This window comes from Crinia signifera, chromosome 5 (assembly GCF_055691185.1).
Source record: "Crinia signifera chromosome 5, ASM5569118v1, whole genome shotgun sequence".
Taxonomy (NCBI): domain Eukaryota; kingdom Metazoa; phylum Chordata; class Amphibia; order Anura; family Myobatrachidae; genus Crinia; species Crinia signifera.
The window spans coordinates 74,192,737-74,215,272 of NC_139221.1; the positions used below are offsets into that span (position 1 = coordinate 74,192,737).

Genomic DNA, 22,536 nt, shown 5'->3' on the forward strand with positions numbered 1-22,536 from the left:
CTCTATATACCTATGTAGATATTCATTTAAAAAAATAGGAATTTGGTACTCACCGATAATTCCCTTTCTCCGAATCCGAAGGGGACACTGAAGTACTACGCTGGGGATAGTGTGGTGTTATGGAGGAGTTGGCACTTTAAGAACTTGAAGTGTGGTGTGGCTCCTCCCCCTCTATCCCCCCCTCAGACTCCAGTCTTAGTTACTGTGCCCGAGAGGAGAAAAGAGACCAGGAAACCTCTGACAGAGAGAGAGAGAGAATGAAAACAAGACACCGAAACAAAAATAAGTCAAAAGAACTTACATACAGACCATCGCATGCAACACAACCTGGCCACATGCGACCTGTAAAAACCCCTCCCTTACCAGAAGACCAGTGCCGGGAGGGCGCTCAGTGTCCCCTTCGGATTCGGAGAAAGGGAATTATCGGTGAGTACCAAATTCCTATTTTCTCCTTCATCCTCTGGGGACACTGAAGTACTACGCTGGGGACGTCCCAAAGCCATCCCCACGGGCGGGAAGGCGCTGGGCATCCTGAAGCACCGCGCGGCCAAACCTAGTAGAGGATGCCGCGAAGGTGTCAAACCTATAAAACTTAATAAAGGTATTGGGCCCAGACCAAGTGGCTGCCCTACATACCTGAGAAAGAGACACCCCCCTGGCCGCCGCCCAAGAAGGTCCCACCGAACGGGTGGAATGAGCCGAAACTCTAGTAGGCGGAGGCCGGGAGGCCTGAACATAAGCTTGTTTAATGGTTAGACAAATCCACCTGGCCAAAGTTTGCTTGGTAGCCGGCCAACCACGTTTTGCGGAACAGTATAGGACAAACAGAGAATCCGACTTCCTGAGATCCTTGGTTCTGTCCACATAAACCTGTAAAGTTCTGACCACATCCAGTGAAGCGAACTCTCCTGTCAAGGCCGGAACCACGATTGGTTGATTAAGATGATAAGCCGTCACCACCTTTGGCAAGTAATCCAATCTAGTCCGGAGTTCCGCCCTATCTGAGTGGAACACCAAATACGGAGAACGACATGAGAGAGCACTGAGGTCAGACACTCGTCTAGCCGATGCCAAAGCCAGTAAGATCACCGTCTTCCAGGTAAGTAAACGTAAATCAATAGATTCTAAAGGCTCAAACACCTCCGACTTGAGATAGTCCAGCACCAAAGGAAGATCCCAAGGTTCTTCCGGAGGTCTTACCGGAGGCTGCAGCCTTAGAACCCCATTCAAAAATGTTTGTATTTCCGGCATCAAGGCTAATCGCCTATGAAAGAAAACCGACAAGGCGGACACCTGGACCTTAAGGGACCCTAAACGAAGGCCCGCCTCAAACCCTGATTGCAGAAACCTCAACAATCGGGACAAAGAAAAAACAGCTGTAGGGCACTTGTGTCGTTCACACCACGACACATAAGCCTTCCAAATCCTGTAATAATGCCGGGAAGTAACCTCCTTCCTGGCTCTCATCATTGTGGGAATGACCTCTTTAGGTACCCCACGCCTACTCAGCAGCTCGGCCTCAACAGCCACGCCGTCAAACGCAGCTGCCTTAATTCTTGGTAGACGAATGGTCCCTGTTGCAATAGATCCTCTCTTTGAGGCAGTAGCCAGGGTTGATCTATCAGGAGCCCCTGAAGATCGGCAAACCAAGGCCGACGAGGCCAATTTGGAGCTATGAAAATCACCGTTGCCTTCTCGCGCTTGATCCGTTTGAGTACTAACTGAATCAAGGGTAACGGAGGGAACACATAGATTAGATGGTAATTCCACTCTGCGGTCAGGGCATCCGTCGCCACTGCCTCCGGATCTCGTGACCTGGAACAATACTGAGCCACCTTGCAATTCCGTTTGGATGCCATCATGTCTATCTGAGGTAACCCCCAACGATTGACAATCTGGCCAAACACCTCCGGATGCAGTGCCCACTCCCCTGGGTGCACATCCTGGCGACTTAAGTAGTCCGCTTCCCAATTGTCCACCCCTGGAATGAACACCGCCGAGAAGGCCAGAGAATTCCTCTCCGCCCATTGAAGGATCGGGCGTACCTCCTGCATAGCTGCCCGACTGCGCGTTCCACCCTGTCTGTTGATATATGCCACAGCCGTGGCATTGTCCGACTGAATTCGGATCGGCTTCCCTCTGATGAACAGGTCCGCCTTGAGAAGAGCCAGACGGATAGCCCGAATCTCCAGAATATTTATCGGCAGCCTTGATTCCTGCGGAGACCAACGGCCCTGAAAGTGACGTCCCATCACAACCGCCCCCCAGCCCCTCAGGCTGGCATCCGTCGTGATGATAGTCCACTCCCAGACTCCGAACCGACGCCCCTCCAACAGATTGGCCGTGTGAAGCCACCAGTGAAGGGACAGCCGACTGCAGGGTGAAAGAATTACCGTCCTGTGCATGTGGACATGCGAACCCGACCACTGTCTCAACAGATCGAGTTGAAAAGTCCTGGAGTGGAAACGGCCGAAAGGCAGAGCCTCGAAGGAGGCGACCATCTTGCCAAGCAACCGAATGCAAAGGTGCACCGACACCCTCCGAGGACGAAGCACCTGCTTCACCAAGTCCTGAATCGAGGCAATTTTCTCCAAGGGAAGGAAGACCCGCTGTACTTCTGTGTCCAGAATCAGTCCAAGAAACAAAATCCTTTGGGAAGGTACCATCTGGGATTTGCCATAGTTTAGAATCCAGCCATGCCGAATCAAGGTCTGACAAGTCACGTGAAGAGCCTGTTCCAGCTGACTCCTGGATCCGGCTTTTATCAACAAATCGTCCAGATACGGAACAATCTTGACTCCTAGTGTGTGGAGAAAGGCAACCATGACTGCCATTACCTTGGTGAAAAGGCGAGGCGCCGATGACAGGCCAAAGGGCAGAGCCCGAAATTGAAAATGTTGGTCCTTGATTGCGAACCGAAGGAACCTCTGGTGTAAGTCGTAAATGGGAATATGTAGATAGGCATCCTTGACGTCCAAGGATGCCAAATATTCCCCCGGTTCCAGACCTGCCACCACCGAGCGAAGCGACTCCATTTTGAATCTGTGGTACATAATGTACTCGTTCAGCTTCTTTAAATTTAAGATCGGCCTTACCGACCCGTCTGGTTTTGGAACCAGGAAAAGAGGAGAATAAAACCCCTCTTTGCGTTGATCGGTTGGGACATGCATTACCACGCCTGCTGATAACAACCGCTGAACTGCTTGGAGTAGTAACTGAGAGTCTTTTTCCACATGCGGAAGACCCATCGTAAAAAACTGTTGAGGAGGAGGACCGGCAAACTCTAGTTTGTATCCCCGAGACACGACTGAGAGAACCCACTTGTCCTTGCAGGATTCTTCCCAGGCCTGCCGGAAATCCAGAAGCCGCGCTCCTACTCTGGGATCCCCCAGGTAGGAGGGAAGGGCGTCATGCCGCAGGCTTTTCTGGCTGCTTGGCGTCTGCACGCCGGGAGCCAGGGTTAGCGGCGGAGGTGGCGACGCCAAAGCCTCTACCTCTACCACGGCCCGAGGTAAAGGAACCTCTGGACTTACCTCTAAATTTCGGGGCCCCTCGAAAGGAGCGAAAAGCCGGACCCTGGTAAGGTTTTTTCGGAGGAGGCGCTGAGGAAGGGAGGAAGGTAGATTTACCCCCTGTCGCCTGAGCAATTAATCTATCCAGCTCTGGGCCAAAAAGAACATCCCCCGTAAAGGGAAGAGCTTCCACTGCTTTTTTTATATCCGCCTCCGCCTGCCAAGACTTAAGCCACAAAGACCGTCTGGCTGTAATAGACAGAGCCGAGATCCTTGCCACCAGTGAAGCCGAATCCCTGGCCGCCTCTCCAATATATGCCGCGGATTCCCGCATTTGATCAGCCAACTGAGCTAACTCCTCAGGAGGCCTCTGCTCCTCCAAGCCCCTGGACAAATCCTCTGCCCATTTCTCCATGGCCCTGCTGACCCAGGAGATAACAAAAATAGGACGCAAAGAGACCCCAGCCGTAGAAAAGATGTGCTTAAGCCCCGCCTCCAAACGCCTATCTGGCGCCTCCTTCAGGGCCACCGCTCCCGGAATGGGAAGCGCTGCCTTCTTTGAAAGCTTAGAGACGGAAGCGTCCGCTAACGGCGGGTTCTCCCATTTCGCCCTGGCTTCCGGGGCAAAAGGGTAAGACGCCTTAAAGCGCCTGGATAACTGAAATTTTTTCTCAGGCACTTTCCAAATGTCCAACAGAGGCTTCTCCAACTCTATGGACTCAGGAAAAGTTACCGCAGCTTTAACAGGACGGCCAAAAATAGAAACCGGAGCAGGAGGTTCTTGCTCAGCAACATTAAGAGTCACCTTAATAGCCTGAATCAAGGCCTCTAAACCTTGAGCCTCATCCTGAACACCCTGCTCTTCATCCACAGGTGCAAAGGTATCATCCAACACCTGACACTCCCCCTCCTCTAGAGGGTTAACTTCCTCCTCATCAGAGGTATCAATCCTCAAAACCAAAGGAGCACCCCTTTTTTTAGGTGGAGGGGGGGCGCTGGACTGTGTAGGCATAACGGTGGATTGTACCAGCGAATCCACTGACCTAATCAACTCTCTGGCCCATGAAGGCTCAGCAGAAGACATAGTAGACAGATGAGAATGTAAAATCTCCCTGTCCCTACGAGACGCTGCCAGCTCAGAAGCTAAGGTAGCTAACACACTTGTAACCCCTTCAGCATTAAGGAGAGCAGCTTGCTGTTGAACAGCCCCTCCTTTATAGCAATCCTTACACAGTGACACACCTTTCACATGTTGTGTAAATTGCTGATTACACTGAGTGCAGGTGAACAGCTTCTGAGAAGCCTTAGAGCCAGAAGCTTTTGTAGCCATAATGCAATCCAATACAAACACTTCCTTCACTCAGCACACTCTAACACAGCCACACAGATAGCAGTGTAAACCTCAGCAGTGTAAAAGAAGGAAATACAATAGGGGGAGAGGAGCTCACCTTCCCCGAATTAGCCCACCTGAATACTCCAAGCGGGGACTCCTAAAAAGGAGAACCCCTTCACTCACCCAGCGCAGTGACACAGTCTGTCCAGTCTGGGATGAAAAACGCTTTGCTGTCCTGAAGCAGAAGGGCTCTGAAGAGGCACAACAAACAGAGGAAGGCAGCGTGGGCTTTAGGAAGGCAGCGTTTGCCGCACTGAGGATTTTTAACCTGGAGGAGACGCCCATGACACGCCTCCTCCTTCCTCCGTCCCAGCGCGCGCTGAGGACAGCGGCGCTGAGACACAGTCTGCCCCTCAGCTGGACCAGCGCGTGACTCTGATCCAGCAGTCACCCGGCGCCCAGCGCCCCAGTCCTGATCTCTCCGGCGGGTGACTAGCCAACGGAGCAGTAACACAAGCCGCGAGCGGCTGTGGCTGCTTCCCCACACCTAGAGTGCAGGCGGCTGAGGTCAGCAGCGTGCACCGCACGCAGTGCCGCTCTGACCTCCCAGAGAGCTTTATACACACTGCAGGCAGCCAGTCTAACACTCAGGCTGCCTGCACACTTCTATATAAAACAAAAAACGGACAACCAGAGACCCCTGCGGGAGCCTCCTGCCCAGGGATCCTACTCCTCCGGGCACTAAACTAAGACTGGAGTCTGAGGGGGGGATAGAGGGGGAGGAGCCACACCACACTTCAAGTTCTTAAAGTGCCAACTCCTCCATAACACCACACTATCCCCAGCGTAGTACTTCAGTGTCCCCAGAGGATGAAGGAGAAAACATGTTTGCAGGTAGTATTAGTCATTTACCATATTAACAATGCATAGAGTGTATTTCTGATTTAATGTTCTCTTTATTGAAAAAACAAACAAACAAACAGTGCTTTAGTTTCAAAAATAACCCCAAACTTTTGAACTACAGCATGTGTTGACACATATATATATATATATATATATATATATATATATATATATATATATATATATATATATATATATATATATATATATATTCCTAATCCTGTATGTTTTGCATTCAGTTGGTAGCATATGCAGAGACCAAAACTGGATATTCACCTGAAATTCCACTCGAACTGCCGGTCATAGTGGAAGATGATAATGATAATGCTCCCCAGTTCACTGAAGAATTGTTTTGTGCTGAAGTCTTGGAGCACAGCAAAGCTGGTGAGCTACTACAATGATTTTTTTTTACGTTCTCTTGACAATATTCTGAATACAGTATTATGAAACTCATGGTATACTTTTAGCTTTATCTATGTTTTTTCAACTTTTGAATGAGAAAGTGAAAACAGTAATATGCTGTATGTAATCATTCCGCAACCGTTTGTTGGTGCGATTTCAGCGATGTAAATGTGTGTCTTTCGTGATGATCTTCGTGTTTGATGTGAGCTGTGTTTTTTTTTTTTTGTGTACAGGTACTGTTGTGGGAAGGGTAAACGCCACAGACAGAGATGAGCCGAACACCCGTCACACCCTGCTAGCTTATTATCTTATTCGGCAAATTCCCCAAACTAATCCTGCTTTGTTTGCGATCAATCCACAATATGGCATTGTCACTACAGTTTCAGATCAATTAAACAGAGAGGTATGTAAAAACACAACAGAAATCGTATGTTAGCATGTATGTATGGTTAGTTTTTACAAGCAACAGTAGAAATGTTACAGAACCAAAATGGAATAAACTAGTGTGGGCTCAGTTTAAGATTTTATTTATTTTCTTTTTCTTATACCAGGAATGTCTTTTTGAGAGCAGTTCCATTAACATGTCCACAATACATATTAGACTTGGGATGGCTGGACTAGAGATGGGTTGGTACAGGGTAAATCCCTCTCCAGTATACAGTTTACACATGCATACAGTATAAGTAGATTCAGTGTATGCCAGTATTTCCCACTCACTGTGCCTAGGCACCATGGGATTCTGTGAGGCGCTTGTGGGGTTGCCTCGGGTTGGTTGACCGTGACGGAATCAAATTATTTATGGTCAATGTTTTGGGCAAAACCAATGCTGGTGCTGCAAATCCTAAAATGTGTAGACAATCAGAACACTACATAACTGAACCCAAAGATAATAATTAGGCACAATTTACTTAAATACTTTTTATTTCCAAATGTATACATAAAAAAAACTTATCCTGGGCGTGCCGTGAAAAAAAATTGCTGATGCTGTAAAGCACCGTGATTCAAGAAAGTTTGATAACCACTGCAGTATGCAATATATTTGCACGGACATAATAAAAACTAAAATTAGATGCTATTGTAAATATTTTATAATGACCATAATTTTTTTCTTTTTTCTTTTTCAAGGTACTAGACAGCTATACTCTTATCATTGAAGTGCGTGATATGGGTGGTGGCATTGGATGTTTGTCTTCAACTGGGACCATGTCCATAACTATCCTAGATATCAATGATTTTGCACCAACTTTCTCAATGCAATCAGTAAGTACTTAATCCATAATCCAGAAATTATAGTAATAAAAATCTTTCAATAGCTAGATTTGAAAATTGACATTTAGGGGACGTGTTTGTTGCACTAAATTTCAGCTAGAACTTAATTTGGTACTCTTTACCTAGAAGGGCGGGCATCGCATGCACTAAAAAATCGCATGCGATGCAACCGACGCGATGACCGCGATTTCCCATAGGGAACAATGTTAAATGTCCCAATTGACTCGATTTTCCATAGGGAACAATGTTAAATGGCCCACATAGGCCAAATAGGCACCCTGAAGTGTGAAATGGCCCCCCCAATTGTTAACGCCACCCCACGATCAACATCAACCCGAAGTGTGGCGAGCGCAGCGGTACGCGTCCTCCGACCTTTTCATACCCCCACTACAGTTGAGAATAGAAAGTGTGGCGAGCGCAGCGAGCCACCGAGCCCGAAGCGTGGCGAGCGGACGCGGACACCTTCACAGGTATACGCGTCCCCTCGCGGGCTTCACAGGTGTCCGCATCCCCTCGCCACGCTTCGGGCTCGGTGGCTCGCTGTGCTCGCCACACTTTCTATTCTCAACTCCACGCCGACGTGGATAGTGGGGGTATGAAAAGGTCGTAGGACGCGTACCGCCACCCCTCGCGGGCTTGCTGCGCTCGCCATGCTTCGGGTTGACGTTGATCGTGGGGTGGCGTTAACAATTGGGGGGCCATTTCACACTTTAGGGTGCCTATTTGGCCTCTGTGGGCCATTTAACATTGTTCCCTATGGAAAATCGGGTCAATTGGGACATTTAACATTGTTCCCTATGGGAAATCGGGTCAATTGGGACATTTAACATTGTTCCCTATGGGAAATCGGGTCAATTGGGACATTTAACATTGTTCCCTATGGGAAATCGTGGTCATCGCGTCGGTCGCATCGCATGCGATTTTTTTTGGTCGCATGCGATGCGACCGACGCGATTTTTTTTTTCCTTACGATGCCCACGATCAAAATCGTGGGCGCCCTTTTAGGTAAAGAGTACCCTTAATTTGTATCTATGTAACTAAGATACATGCAGTTTTCTATCATTTATTCATTATCACAACTTGAACCACTTTGAGAACATTAATAAACCATGTATGATCTTCTATATATTGCTTTTTCATACATTTTGCTCAATGCAAGATTGCACTACAGTACTTATTCTGTCTAGTCTCTACAATGGATCATCCTAGATCACTATTGAAGAAGGCTACATAGAATGTAATACATTGGGGTAAATACAAAAGTCCATATTACCATGTTAGATTCCACCCAAGTATATTTCTGCAGAACTTTTTGCTAGTTTTATAGATCCACCTCTACCTCTAGTATTTTATATAGGATATGTATCAATCCATTGATAGAAATTACCAACCAGTCAGCTCCTAGCTGTCATTTTTTTAGTGCGACCTATAGTACTTTATCTCTACTACTACTTTATCACTTTTCTCTCTCTCTCTCTCTCTGTGCTTGATGCATCTTTTCAATGAAAGCTAAATAGTGGCTTTTACTTACTCTCTTAAAGAAAAACCTTTTACATTTTTCTGGATGAAGAATTTTTTTTTTTAAAGTACTGTTTAAAATGTTACTGTTTAAGATTTTATCTGCATGTGTAGGAATGCAGGAGAAATGGTTGAACATTTCACTGTATTGGTGCTTGCTGCTTTTCTGTAGAGATCTAGATTTGTTTTACTGTATTATTTGTTTCTTATGTACATGGTTATGACATTTTGTTTTACCCATCATCAGTATCGTGTGGAAGTGGATGAAAACGAAAGTGGAATGGTCATACTAAGAATCCCTGTAACAGATAATGACTTGGTCAATACTGCAAATTGGAGAGCTGTATTTACGATCACTAAAGGAAATGAAAAAGGTTTTTTCAATATAAGCACTGATCCAACCACCAATGAGGGACTGCTTCGTGTTATAAAGGTAACAACTTATTTTCGTGCCTCCACCCAGTATGTTATTTTAAGGGGGGTATTCAATGTGGGGTCAGGGCTTTCCAGCTGGCTCGAGAGCCATGACCCTGTCCCGTTCTCGGTCTTCTCGACTGAGAAAAAGCAGGCGGGATTCAATGTTCCGCCTGCAGCGGGAAGAGAAGGGGGCGTGGTTAGGAAGAGGCGAGCTGCAGCCGGGAGCTCATCACTTCCCAGCTGTTCTCGACAGAACGAGCCTGACTGCTTGTGATGTTGGGCTTGTTCTGCCGAGATACCCTGTTCAATGCTGTCGGGAAGACAGCATTGAATAGGGTCCCGCAGCCATCTCCCCCATAAGAGTGTTTGGGTGTCAGTGTGATCAAACGCAATGGATAACTCCTACTCTTATGGGGTTGTCATAGAACAGGAACATGAATCTGGCCAGGGAAAAAGGCTGTGAGGTTGTTGTTTATTTATTTTATTTTTTTTCTTAGTGCTGACCTTTTATTCGTGGTTATAATATGTACAAGAAAGATAACCTTTTGTGCAGCAGCCCTCCCCAACTTCCTATTGTACAATCTCTTCTCCTAGCTTGCTCACTTACCCTCCATTGGCACTGTTATGCCGATGACACACTTATCTAACTATTCTTACTGTCGTGTAATCCAGTGCCTTCTGTGTAAATATAAAATCTTCCGTGCAATCTATGCCTCCATACATCCTAAATCATCTTGTTGCCTTTTGAAATTTCCTCTGACTTTTCTCAGCTCCTCTTTGATAAGTCCTGTAAGTAGCAACAAGAGAACTACTTCTCATTCACAATCACCTATGAAATATCCAACCAATACTGATCACTCTCCTCCAGCCTTCAAACATTTAACCACTGTCAGAAATCTTTTTAATAGATATGATCTTTTATGTATGAAAATGACATTTCTACATACATAAAAATAAATGCAGTAGAACAATGTTTAATCACACTATTTATCTAATATTGAGGATGGTTTGTAATCATTGTCTTGCGAAGAACAGACAAAGGCCCATATTCAGATCTGATCGCAGTTCTAATTTGTTCTCAAAATGGGCAAAACCATGTGCTCTGCAGGGGCCGGGGGGACAGATGTAACATGTGCATAGAAAGTTATTGGGTGAGTTATTTTGTTTCTGTGTAGGGTAAATACTGGCTGCATTATTTTTACACTGCAATTTAGATTTCAGATTCAACACACCCCACCCAAGTTAACTCTCTCTGCACAAGTTACATCTTCCCCACCTGCAGTGCACATGGTTTTGCCCATTTTGAGAACACATTTGTGTTGCGATCAGATCTGAATAAGGGCCAAAGTGTAAGAGTTCCTGATAGGGTGATTGCGGTGGAGATGAGGATAGTGCAGGATGAGAACCTAGATGGCAGATGACCCTGCTTGTGAGAGCCTAAAGCATTGGAGGTAAGGGGGTGGGGGGGTTGTTTTAGAAGAGTATATAGAGGATAAATGGGTGGTGAACAATGCAAGGTTGATCACACTCCTATTCACACTGGTACAACTTTGCTGATGTACCAATCTCCACTTGTCTCTGTTCTATTCTATGGATAATAGATTGTAAGATTTCACAATCTGTGTTTTTCACTTTTTTTTTTTTTTAGCTTGAGATGTGTAGAACAGACATGGTCAGTGGTGGATTTTACCTATGGGCTACAGCACTGTAGCTCACCCAGTATATTCCATCACTGCGAGTGAGCCAGCAGTCCGGTTGACTGCAATAGCTATACTGAGACTGTCAATGACTTTCAATTTGAAGTCCTAATTGTCAGTCACAGACCCTCAGGGACTTTTAACTCAAGGCTGAGATTAGCAGATAAATAGGTTCCTATATTTCCTATAGGAACCTATTTATCTGTTAATCTCAGGCACTTCCTGCCTTACCACCATCCCAAGCCGGCTTCTATGGGCTGCAGCTGCTGCAGTCCATAGAAGGCGGGTTTATCGGTCCTGTCAGCTTCATAATGCAGATGCCAGGACATGGGCAGCAGGGGCATTCCTCCTTCACCATCCTCCACCTACGGCAGACCAGGCAGCATGGCCAGTGGCAGCCCCCCTACTCCACATAGGTAGGATCCGCTACTGGACATGACTGTATAGGCATGCACTCCCACCCTTTGTACTCAAGGCACAGTAACGGTGACATTTTTTGTAATCTCCACACTTCAGCACAGATAGATGAAACAAAATAACTGCGATACTAATTAAGCAATCATGCATGGTTATGACTAAAACCCGGACTGTTCTATTATATCCAATCATTGTGGTACTAGCTAAAATCTGGTCATGTATGGAAGCAAATGGAAATCAACCATTTTTTTCCCAAAACCGTGAAAATAGTCAGAAATGGTTGTTTAGTTAAATCCACTTTATTTAATCAATTTGTCTGGATGTCCGTTTTTGTCTGTTTTTCAGTATTTGGAGCAAATGGTCAAGTGTCATTTTGCCATTACCAGATTTTGTTTCTAGCAAAAAAGTATATGTGTATCCACCATAAGTGTGCCTTGAGGACCGAGGTTGGGAATGCCTGGTGTAGGGCATTGTCAAACTTGTGTTTCATGTATAGAACAGTAATTTTAGTATGCTCTCATTTAAAGTATTTCACTTTTTTTTTTTTCCCAGGGAATAAACTATGAAGAAGACAAACAGTTTTTATTACAGGTGGCCGTTACTAATGAAGTTAGTCTTATAACACAATCTGGGACAAAAAGCAGTGGAGTTAGCACTGTTCCAGTCACGGTAATTGTAAAAGATGTGGATGAAGGGCCTGAATGCCAAAGTCAAATTAAAGAAGTGCACGTTCGTGAAAATCAGACAATTGGAACGTTGGTTACAGAATACCAAGCCATTGATCCTGAAACTAAAAGCAGTTCTGGCATACGGTATGTGAAATTCCCTCTCCCTCCCATATATATTGTCTGTTCTACGTTCTTTTTTTTATGTATTTATATGTTTGATTTGTCCTGTCCTGTTGAATAATTATAATCAATAAACTTTCACACAGATACACCAAGCTGTCAGATCCTCAATCTTGGGTCAATATTGAAAGTACTGGGCGAATAACAACTGCAAAGGTTTTCGATTATGAGTCCCCTGATATGCCAAAGAAGTACGATGTAACCTTTTTGGCAACTGATCAAAGTAAGTGTTTTTTGTTTGTAAATGGGTATCTCTCTTTTGATAAAGCAATTGAGGTAATTGTGAAAGCAACACCTATTTCTGCTCGTCACTGAAGAGGGTCATAAAATTGACTTAACCAAGTTTTATTTTAAGGCTCAAACCTGTTTATGGTAAAACTTGGAAAATTTCCTAGCTGTGAAGCTGGGTACAGACTTCTACAATTTGCATCCACGCGAAGTCACCCCTACCCCACCGGTTGAATATATATGTGTGTGTGAAAAGTTCCGGGTCTCAACCAGAGAGGGCACTCACCACCAATAACAGGTAAAAATGCTTTTAATCACCAAAAGGTCATCATACATGACACTTTGTGCTTGTCTTGAAACCGGCCCTCGAGGTTAAAACGTCTACCATGTATGATGACCTTTTGTGATTAAAAGCATTTTACCTGCTATTGGTGGTGAGTGCCCTCTCTGGTTGAAAACCGGAACTTTTCGTTATGTTTTGGAAAATTCATTCTTTCATCATTCCCTCTTTGGAAATACTGGATGTGAGTGAGATCCCTGGACTATTATATATTATATATTATATATTATAATATATATATGTGTATATATATATATATATATATATATATATATATATATATATATATATATATGTTTCCTCATATATTCTGCTGATTCCTTCCTCAAGTAGCTCTGGTTAAAGGGCTGGCTGAAATATTTGACGGTTTAAACAAAAGAAAGGGGGGTGGGTGTTTGCTCCCCAAATCAATAACCAGATCAATTACCCTGGACTAGCCTTGGAAATTTTGGTAAAAAAATGACATTGGAGTTCCCCTATTTTCTAGTAACCAGCACATGTTGAGCTATCCAGGGGGTGTAATTCTATAGCAGGGAGACAAACCGTATAGGTTAGCTGTACCTTAAAGTTAACTATTCCAAACTAGTCAGCCCAAGGCTGGAATCCCTGTAACAATTGGGAGCTAAAAATAAAATTAAGTTCATCCTGAAGGGCAGCTAACCCCACACTTGTTTTCCAATGTAATAATCCCAAAATCTTTGGATCAGGTCCTCTTCGGGGTAGGTATTCACGAGTTGGCCCATTAGTATGTATTCCTTACACTTTATTATTGACACTGTAAAATACATTGGTGTACTACCAGCATTCTGCAGATTACAATCCATACTACAAAAGGATATCGTTGTTTCATTGTGTCTCCCCCCCCCCCCCCCCCCCCCTCATATGCAGTTCACATTGCCACAACAGAATGATTGCATACAAATGTTACAGTTCATATATCCTTTGGGTAGTTATGCACGAGAACTTTCATTGGGGAGGTAGAACTGCATGAGGATTTTTTTTTTCTAAATGCATATCTATTATACCAGGGATGCTAAGGGGTAAATTTACTAAGACAGGAATTCTATTTCAAATGGGCTGTTGCTATGGACAACCAATCAGATTAAATCTATTCTATTGTATGAGGTGCTCAATAAGTAAGTAGAATCTGATTGGTTGCTATGCTGCCCCTAAGTGTTTTGCATACATGGAAGTTGTTTTAGTGTGCCATTGACTAACTTAAATTATTATTTTTTTTAAAAAACTAGGCGGCAAATCCAGCACCTGTGGTCTGTCTATTGTTGTTGATGATGTGAATGACAATGTTCCAGTGGTACCAAGAAGCGATTTCTCCGTTTGTAGCAAAGGCAGGGCAACTTTTAGTGTTACAGCACAAGACGCAGACAGCTCTTCCCATAGCAATCCATATCAATTTAGTCTGGATGATGGCAAGGATCCGAATGTTAAACAGAACTGGCGAATAATACAGCAAGATGGTATGTCATTTATATGTATACTGCATTTTGATGAAAAGGCTGGCATTAACTTGTTTTGTAATCTGACTAGCATTTTTTTTATACTAGGGGTTTTGTTTTATTAACTATCCTATTGCAGACTTGCACTCCGATTAAAGTACAGGAGTAGAATAATGCTGGGTATACCCTATGTGATGTGTTGTGAGCATACACACGATTGCCCTCCGTTGTCTTGCATGTACAAACAATGGAGGATGTTGCTGTTCAGACAGGAGTGCACACAGTCAGCAACATACTGCATACACACGGGAAGATATAAAGATTTGGTCTTTCCGACCTCTCTGACTTAGCAAAATAATTTTTCTTATTTCTGAGCGATAATAAATGGTAGTCCTTGCATTGATCAGAGGCTCTTTTTAACCCTAATTAAATATCTTAATATTCATCCTAGGTTTTTAAATTAGTGATACCCGGTTTTAAATTATGAGTTATACAATTGTATAAAATTATACATTTTTATAAAATGTGTTTTATAATGATTGAACACACTAGATCACATGACCATGTATTATTTCCCAATGGCTGCACACTTCCCAGCGGAACAACAGACCTGCACTACTTCCAACTGTCACCAAAACATCGTTGCAAGTGTAATCTATAGCATAGTTTACACAATAATATATAATATGCACAGAGGACTGACATGCCATGCATGTATAAAGCTGATCAGTACAGACATTGGCATCCCTCTGGAATAAAGGCAAAGTCACCATAGCTAAAAGTGGTGTCCGTTTTAGAATCCCTTTATTCTTTCAGCAGGGATAAATATACATTGTGTGTATGTTCATGTAATTGTGTTTGCCTTTCAGGAAATTCTGCACAAATAGAAGACCTTGGTAATAATCCAAATGGACCTTCGCTTATTCCCTTAAAAGTGACTGATAGTCAAGGTCATGGTTCTACACAAATGCTGCAAGTCATGAAATGTGATTGCCCCGATAGTCTCAATTGTGGTAGCCGTTCTTCCACTAGTAATACTGCACTTGGAGGATTGGCTATTCTTGTGATGGTTCTGTCAGCAGTGTTGTTTGCTGCACTTCTTTGTAAGTATCTGAGTTTGTGTCATACTTTGTCATACTTTATACATTGCCTTGCATTCAGACCTAGTTATTGACAGATACATCTATGAATCCATGAGTTATGTCACTGTTTCCCAAACACAAGGACCCCCAACAGTTCACGTTTTCTAGGTCGCCCGGAATGTACACAGGTGTTCTCCGGACTCACCGGCACATTATAAAAGGTCCACAGGTGGAGCTAAGGAGGAAGGAGACATGGAAAATGTGCATTGTTGGGGGTACTTATCCCTTTAAGTGCCAAGTGAATCTGTCAAAATAAGTGTTATTAATCATAATGACCTGTAATAGTTGCCTTTTTTTTAAATATAGGAAATATAATCTTTTATTAAACAATTTTTTTTTTATTTGAATTTATAGAACAAATGTCAGTGACGCTGGCATTTTTAGCGGATATTTTGCACATCTCTCACAGATGTTGGCACTCAAACGGTTAAGGACTGGGTTCGGGAACCACTGAGTTGCATGTATCCAGTACTTTATGGTGCCGTGTTTTAAAAAGTTTGGGAACCACTTCATTAATAAGTTAAAGTCCTAAAGTAATTTTTATTCAAAGCTTTGTTATGTTAATTGCCTTACAGTAGCTTGAAAGGTTTTTTTTGTTGTTGTAAATCTGTAAGGAATGGTTGCATGGCTGAGCTATTTAATTTGATTTGGAATCCCATTATTTGTAACGTTTGTCGTGCCAATATGAATTGTAACTGAACATATCTAAAGTGCAACAAGTATACAAAAGCTCAACTTTTTATACTTTTTTGCTTGTTACCTCCTGAAGGATACAAGTAGAAATGAGGTGCCCACGCAGAACTCTCTCCAATTCAGTGTGGCGGCCTGTAGAAACTATTTCATCTCCCCACCAGAGTTCTTTTTAGGCAAAAATAGGAACATAAAAGAAACCAAAATGAAACCAGAATGTTAACACTTTGCACCTTTCTCATTGTATTCTTATTTCATATTGAAAAATAACTGCTCTTAACGAATGCAGAATAAGGTTCTCCATCAAATTGGTAATGCCACTCAGATGCTGAAAGGTAGTGTGTTCTAGACCAGAAAGACACACACAACCTGTCCCTAGGTGTGCTGAGTTTCCCCCAGCACACCAAGGGGCATTAGCAATAAGTTTTGGAAAAAAAAACATGGTAGGAAGTAATTCAGAGTGATCTTGGTTACATATATTTGCAAAGATATATGGTAAGTATCTCTGATACTGGAGTATCTCTTACACTGCATGATAACCGTACCCACTTTAGCCATATAATTGTAAGGCTACATGATGATAGCACATACACCTATATCTAAATTGAGAGATGGCTTACCAGTAGTCCCCTCTATATCCTCCTTGTGGCACTTCACGGACCAGCACATTCCTTAAGTGCAAGTACCATCAATGCCTCTCTGAAATAAACAAACTGGAAGCTGCTCAATCAAATTAGTAATGCCCCTCATACTGAGGCGGATTTAGACCTCCATGGGGCCCTAGACAAGTTATGCCACCCCCCCCCCCCCTCCCTCCCTCCCTCCTAAACAATCCATAGCACTGTCTTTTTGCTGCTGACTGACGTGCGGTCAATAAAGTACCTTGACGCGTGCACAGTATACCAATAAATGCTCAGCTGCCTGAACATCTGCATTGCGTTCAAATCATAATCCAGGTATAGGTCTTTTGGAAGTAATCTGACTGCCCACTTACAGTGAAGGAAACCATTTTGTGTTTCTAATTGTTTTTTATCCTATCAAAGAACAGGGACTTTGGGTGTATGGGATGTCATGAAATCACACAGTAGTTGCAGAGAACATTTTCGATGGCTAGGATATCTAGAGCCCCTTGGGATCTACTGGGTCCTAGGCAGGTGCCTAAGTTGCCTTGTGGAAAATCTTCCTCTGCCCTCATGCTAAAAGGGAGGGGGGGTTCTAGACTAGAAAGACACACACACACGCACTAATTTTTTCTTCAGTACACCATGTGGTACAATAAGATGTGAAAAACATGTTAGTAGGTAATTCAGAGATGTTACACACATCACCTAAAATTACTTATTTAAAAGGTTTTAGAGACTGGTCAATGAAAAACAGTTATGCTACATTATTGGTTGTTCCAGTCAATATATTTCAACTGTAAATATACCCTCACAGAGATTAATTCTTCCTCCTCTCCATTTACAGTTTTACTAATGGCATGTCTATGTGGTGCGGCGGCAAACAAGAACAAACTTGGATTCCCTGATGATGCGGCACAGCAAAACTTAATTGTAACAAATACTGAAGCACCAGGAGCAGATGTTATGGTAAATACATAAAGTATTTATTTTAATCTCTGCATATATTCATTTATCTGTATAAAAAGTCATTAAGTGAACAGTTATGCATCCAAATGTATTTATCCAATATATGTAAATGATGCAGGACTGCAGATGCTGTAAGTAATTTTCTTAAATCAACCATAGGTTAACCACATGTCCTAAAACAATGAAAAAGAGAGTGGAAAGAGAATAGCCATAGCCTTTTACCCATTAGCATTTCAAATCAAGGGGTTTACCTGGCAACTAAATGCCATTTGGTTCAGAGATTCCATGGTCCACCATAAGTGTACGGCAACATTGCTTATTTGCATACTCTTGGAAACTTGTATTATGGTTACCACAAAACTGGTAATTGACTCTGCCAAAACTTTTCCAATGGCTTCATTTGTCCATCCTATCTCATTGTTGTATTTAAATCCCAACAAAATTGCTGTTGGAAAGCAAACTGTCCCCAAACACCATTATTTGTCATCAATCCTGGGAAAAAACAATCAGCTGGCCGTGTGATTCTATCTATCTATCTCTATATATATCAGAGTTGTTGTTCGGCACTCTCTTCACTGGATAATAGTCCTGGTGCCTTCCTCTTGTATTCAAATAAATTCGTAATCCTGGACCTATGGCTAGGTCACAAAAGACTCAGGCGGCACTCGGTTGGAAGGTAAAAAATAAACTTGTATTGGTGCAAATTACATGTTAGTACATCAATATTTCAAGACAGAAGCTGTCTTTTCATCAGGATGCCATAATAAAGTGCATAAGTGTTGTGAAGTGTTTCTTCTCTTTTTCACAACACTTATACACTTTGTTATGGTATCCTGATGAAAAGACAGCTCCTGTCTTGAAACGTTGATGTTCTAACATGAAATTTGCACCAATACAAGTTTATTTTTTACCTTTTCTTTTGTGACCTAGCCATAGGTTCAGGATTACAAATTTGTATATATATATATTGGAGAGCGCTAGATGACACCACCACCTTGTAGAGAAATTATAATATGCTATGCTAGACAACGTCAAATGAGATCTTGCTGTTTGGGGAGCTGTTGTGATAGACGTCACTCCAGGCATCAAATCAATTTTTGGTTCGTTGCTGAATGAACATCATCTGTAAAAAAAGTTCGGTATAGCATCTTGTGGATGTCAAATGGTTTTTAAGATCCATTGATTGGACCTTTTGAAATCCCCATTCTCTATTCTTGTATTTGTTTGTACACCATATAACCCCTGATGAAGTCTGGTTAGACGAAACGCGTAGGGTTTGGATGCGTTGTTGTGATCTCTACCACCACTTTGAGCTGAACAAACAGATATGGATGTCAAGATTGTATAATATTTTTAAATAAAATGCAAAAAGATCTTATTTGACGTTGTCTTGCATATTATAATTTCTCTACAAGGTGGTGGTATCATCTAGCGCTCTCTACCTTTCTGTCTCCCACTAACTGGGATTCTGATAGAGTAGCTGCTTACTATTTTAAGGCGCACTTTGGGTCACACCTTTTGAAAAAAAAAAAAAAAAAAAAAAAAAAAAAAAAAATATATATATATATATATATATATATATATATATATATATATATATATATATGGTAGTGGGTGGGAGTAGCACTCCATAGGTCTTGAAAAATACACTCTTACTAGACTGCTTGCAGACAACGTTTCATCGATCTTTAATGATCAATTTCCTCAGGTCTGAGGAAATTGATCATTAAAGATCGATGAAACGTTGTCTGCAAGCAGTCTAGTAAGAGTGTATTTTTCAAGATGTATGGAGTGCTACTCCCACCCACTACCGTTTGTATCTTCTATATATGGAGCGGGCACCCAGCGCAGCTAAAAACTAACAGGGAGAGGGAGAGCTGGATCCCCCACCCTTCTTGTGTATATATATATGTATGTATGTATATGTGTATGCGAGACGCTGCATTTTGTGGTGAGCCCCACTGTTTTGATGGCTGCACTCGCTATTTCTACCTTGCTGGAAAGAACCATTGAGGTGGAAACAGCGAGTGAAAGGGGGGCAGTTGAATACTGATGGCGAACTATCGGCACTGCTCACCGTCAGAGCATTGAATATATCCCAAGGTGTCTGGCCTTTCTATCTTCTTTGAGTAATGTCCCAGGCTCTCGCATTGCTTTGACTGTTGCAAGAACTATTAAATCTACTTCGGTTTCATGCATAAATCATTCCTGTGCCAAAGGTGGCTGACAAATTTGAAGGAGGTTGAAGTGGGGGATTGTAAACTGGCCTGTCCGCGAATAAATATTATGCTACATGTGCTATATCAAATGCAGGCTGCTATTTTGCCAAAATAATCTAATGAATAAGTAACAGAATGTGTGTGTGTGTGTGTGTGTGTGTGTGTGTGTATAATCTATCTAGATATGTAATTATGTAATATCTCTGTCTTTCTATAGGGAAATAGTGTTGATTGATATTTGCTACATCTTTATCCTCTTTATTTTAGAATTCGTAATACTGGTAATGTAGGCATAAACATTACATTTATGTTTATTACGTTGACTTTTTGATAAAAAAAAATATTTATATCTACTTTTTAGGACCAAAATTTCAAAATCCCTGTGCACATAGCAAATCCCAATGTTTCTGGAAGTGGTCCATCTGGTTCATACAACGAAGGTGGACAAAATATAACTCAAGTATCAACGCAACAAGTAACGACTGCTGTAAAAAGACCATTAGGTTCAAACTCGACTGGACAGTACCAAAGAGAACAGCATATATTTGATTCGAACAGACACACTTATGCAGAATGGCAAAGTTATATGAACAGCCACCTTGTAGATGTAAGTTTGGTTTCTGTTTGTATTTGTGGAATCTTGTTGCATTATTTTATAGGATTGAATAGGGGTTTCACTATTTCATTTGCACTTCGTGAATTATTTAGGCATTTTTCAGGTGTCATGTGAAATTAGAAATGTTTGTAAATGTCCGATTAAATGCTCATTTTTTTCTGTATTACAGTAGAGCAGTACAAGCATTTCATTGCTCCCTCTAGTACAAAAACAGAATGTCCTGTATACTTACACTATGCTACTTTGGTCCTCATTTCCATTCGCTGCCTATATTATGTTATATTAATCAAAGATGCCTACTGTACAGGGAAAGTGCAGTAGGACGGTAGCAATCATGAGTTAGGATAATGACGAATGTGGACATTTTTACATTTAGAGGGCACACCCCAACCCACGCATTTTTTATTTTACAATCCAATTATATAAAACACTAGTAAGCCCGCTCGAAGCAACAGTTTTTAAAGCTAGTCTGCTACCTTCTGTGTTTGTGCATGTGTTAGAAAGAGATGTAGTTTCACTCTCTGCCAGCAGATGGCAGTGTTTCAGAGACTCCTGGACACCAGATGTGTCCAGGAGTCTCCGAAACACTGCCATCTGCTGGCAGAGAGTGAAACTACATCTTTCTCACACATGCATAAACACAGAAAATATAGGTGCCCTCCCAGGTGGGAACTCCACTAGATGTAGTATGAAATAAACAGGCGTCACTCCGGGTCTTGGCGAAAACCAGCAAACTTTTAGGTCAAGCACTAAAAGTTTGCAGTTTTTCACCAAGACCCAGAGTGACGCCTAGTAATTTTTGGGGGAAAATTCAATTTTAGCATTACATTGGCGCATTATTACTCAGAGCCTGACATTAGCCTATAAAGAAACAAAATTTAATTTATGCATGATATAATATATAATAATAGGTTAAAACACAATATTAAAATGTAATAATTGTTCATAAAACCGTAATATTAAATGGGACCTACAGAGGGTATAAAAGTGCAAGCTGCTTGTTTCTATAATGCTCAGTTCCTCACGCAATTGCTTATATTGTAAGGGGCCCCCACAACTGCTGTTATAATGCCACTTGTGTTTGTATACGTCACCACTGCCTCTTTCGTCTGAAAAAGAAGATGAATGCCGCTGGAGGCATGGAGTTCAAGCTCCAATTGAGCATTTGATAACCTCTGTATGTCCCATTTTAATATTACGGTTTTATAACCAATTATTACATTTTTGTATTGTGTTTTAACCTATTTCATCATGCATAAATAAAATTGCAGTAAACACCCACAAAGAAAAAGAAGTATCTTACAGGGTGCACTGTGAATCAATTTTTATCATAAAATTTAACTTTTATTCATATTAAGTATAAAAGAGTCTCTTATCAAGAGGAGACTATGTTACGTTACATAGTCTCCTCTTGATAAGAGACTCTTTTATACGTAATATGAATAAAAGTTAAATTTTATGATAAAAATTGATTCTCAGTGCACCCTGTAAGATACTACTTTTTCTTCGTGGGTGTTTAGGTCTAACTTTAAGTTGTGGGTAGCACCCCCCAGACTGATTTTGGGGAAGATTTGATCTCCCTAATTTTTGAAAATAACTGGGGGAAGAGAATCGAAATAATAAAAGGTACTGGTGCGGGAATTTCTCCTTCTTTGTGTCCATAAATAAAATTGCATCTACAGTATATTCCAATTACCCAATTGTTATTGTCAGCGCTACTTTTGTTTCTATTGTTTTTGTATTCGGAACTGACCTTTGGTAAATTTCTTTGCAAAGAAACCAAATTGTCTACATACAGATTCTTATGTACTTTTTGGGGCTGGGTGTTGAAGTTTAGCAGACCATTTATAATTGGAAATGGCATGTGACAGATGTAGTTGTTTTTTTGGTGAATATGCATCGTAAGCCCCATACACACCAAGGGATATTACAAATATTATTG

General features: G+C 42.1%; 1 protein-coding gene across 1 annotated transcript in view; it reads left to right on the forward strand.

Annotated features, from left to right (window-relative positions):
- LOC146080326 (desmocollin-2-like) overlaps positions 1 to 22,536 on the forward strand; it is a 39,506-nt gene that overhangs the window by 15,780 nt on the left and 1,190 nt on the right. The window contains exons 6-15 of the mRNA XM_083187474.1: positions 5,988 to 6,132; positions 6,384 to 6,553; positions 7,276 to 7,410; positions 9,185 to 9,370; positions 12,021 to 12,280; positions 12,403 to 12,539; positions 14,132 to 14,359; positions 15,208 to 15,441; positions 17,638 to 17,759; positions 20,340 to 20,585. Of these exons, the coding sequence (XP_083043600.1) occupies positions 5,988 to 6,132; positions 6,384 to 6,553; positions 7,276 to 7,410; positions 9,185 to 9,370; positions 12,021 to 12,280; positions 12,403 to 12,539; positions 14,132 to 14,359; positions 15,208 to 15,441; positions 17,638 to 17,759; positions 20,340 to 20,585 (1,863 nt within the window). The remainder of the gene's footprint in view (positions 1 to 5,987; positions 6,133 to 6,383; positions 6,554 to 7,275; positions 7,411 to 9,184; positions 9,371 to 12,020; positions 12,281 to 12,402; positions 12,540 to 14,131; positions 14,360 to 15,207; positions 15,442 to 17,637; positions 17,760 to 20,339; positions 20,586 to 22,536) is intronic.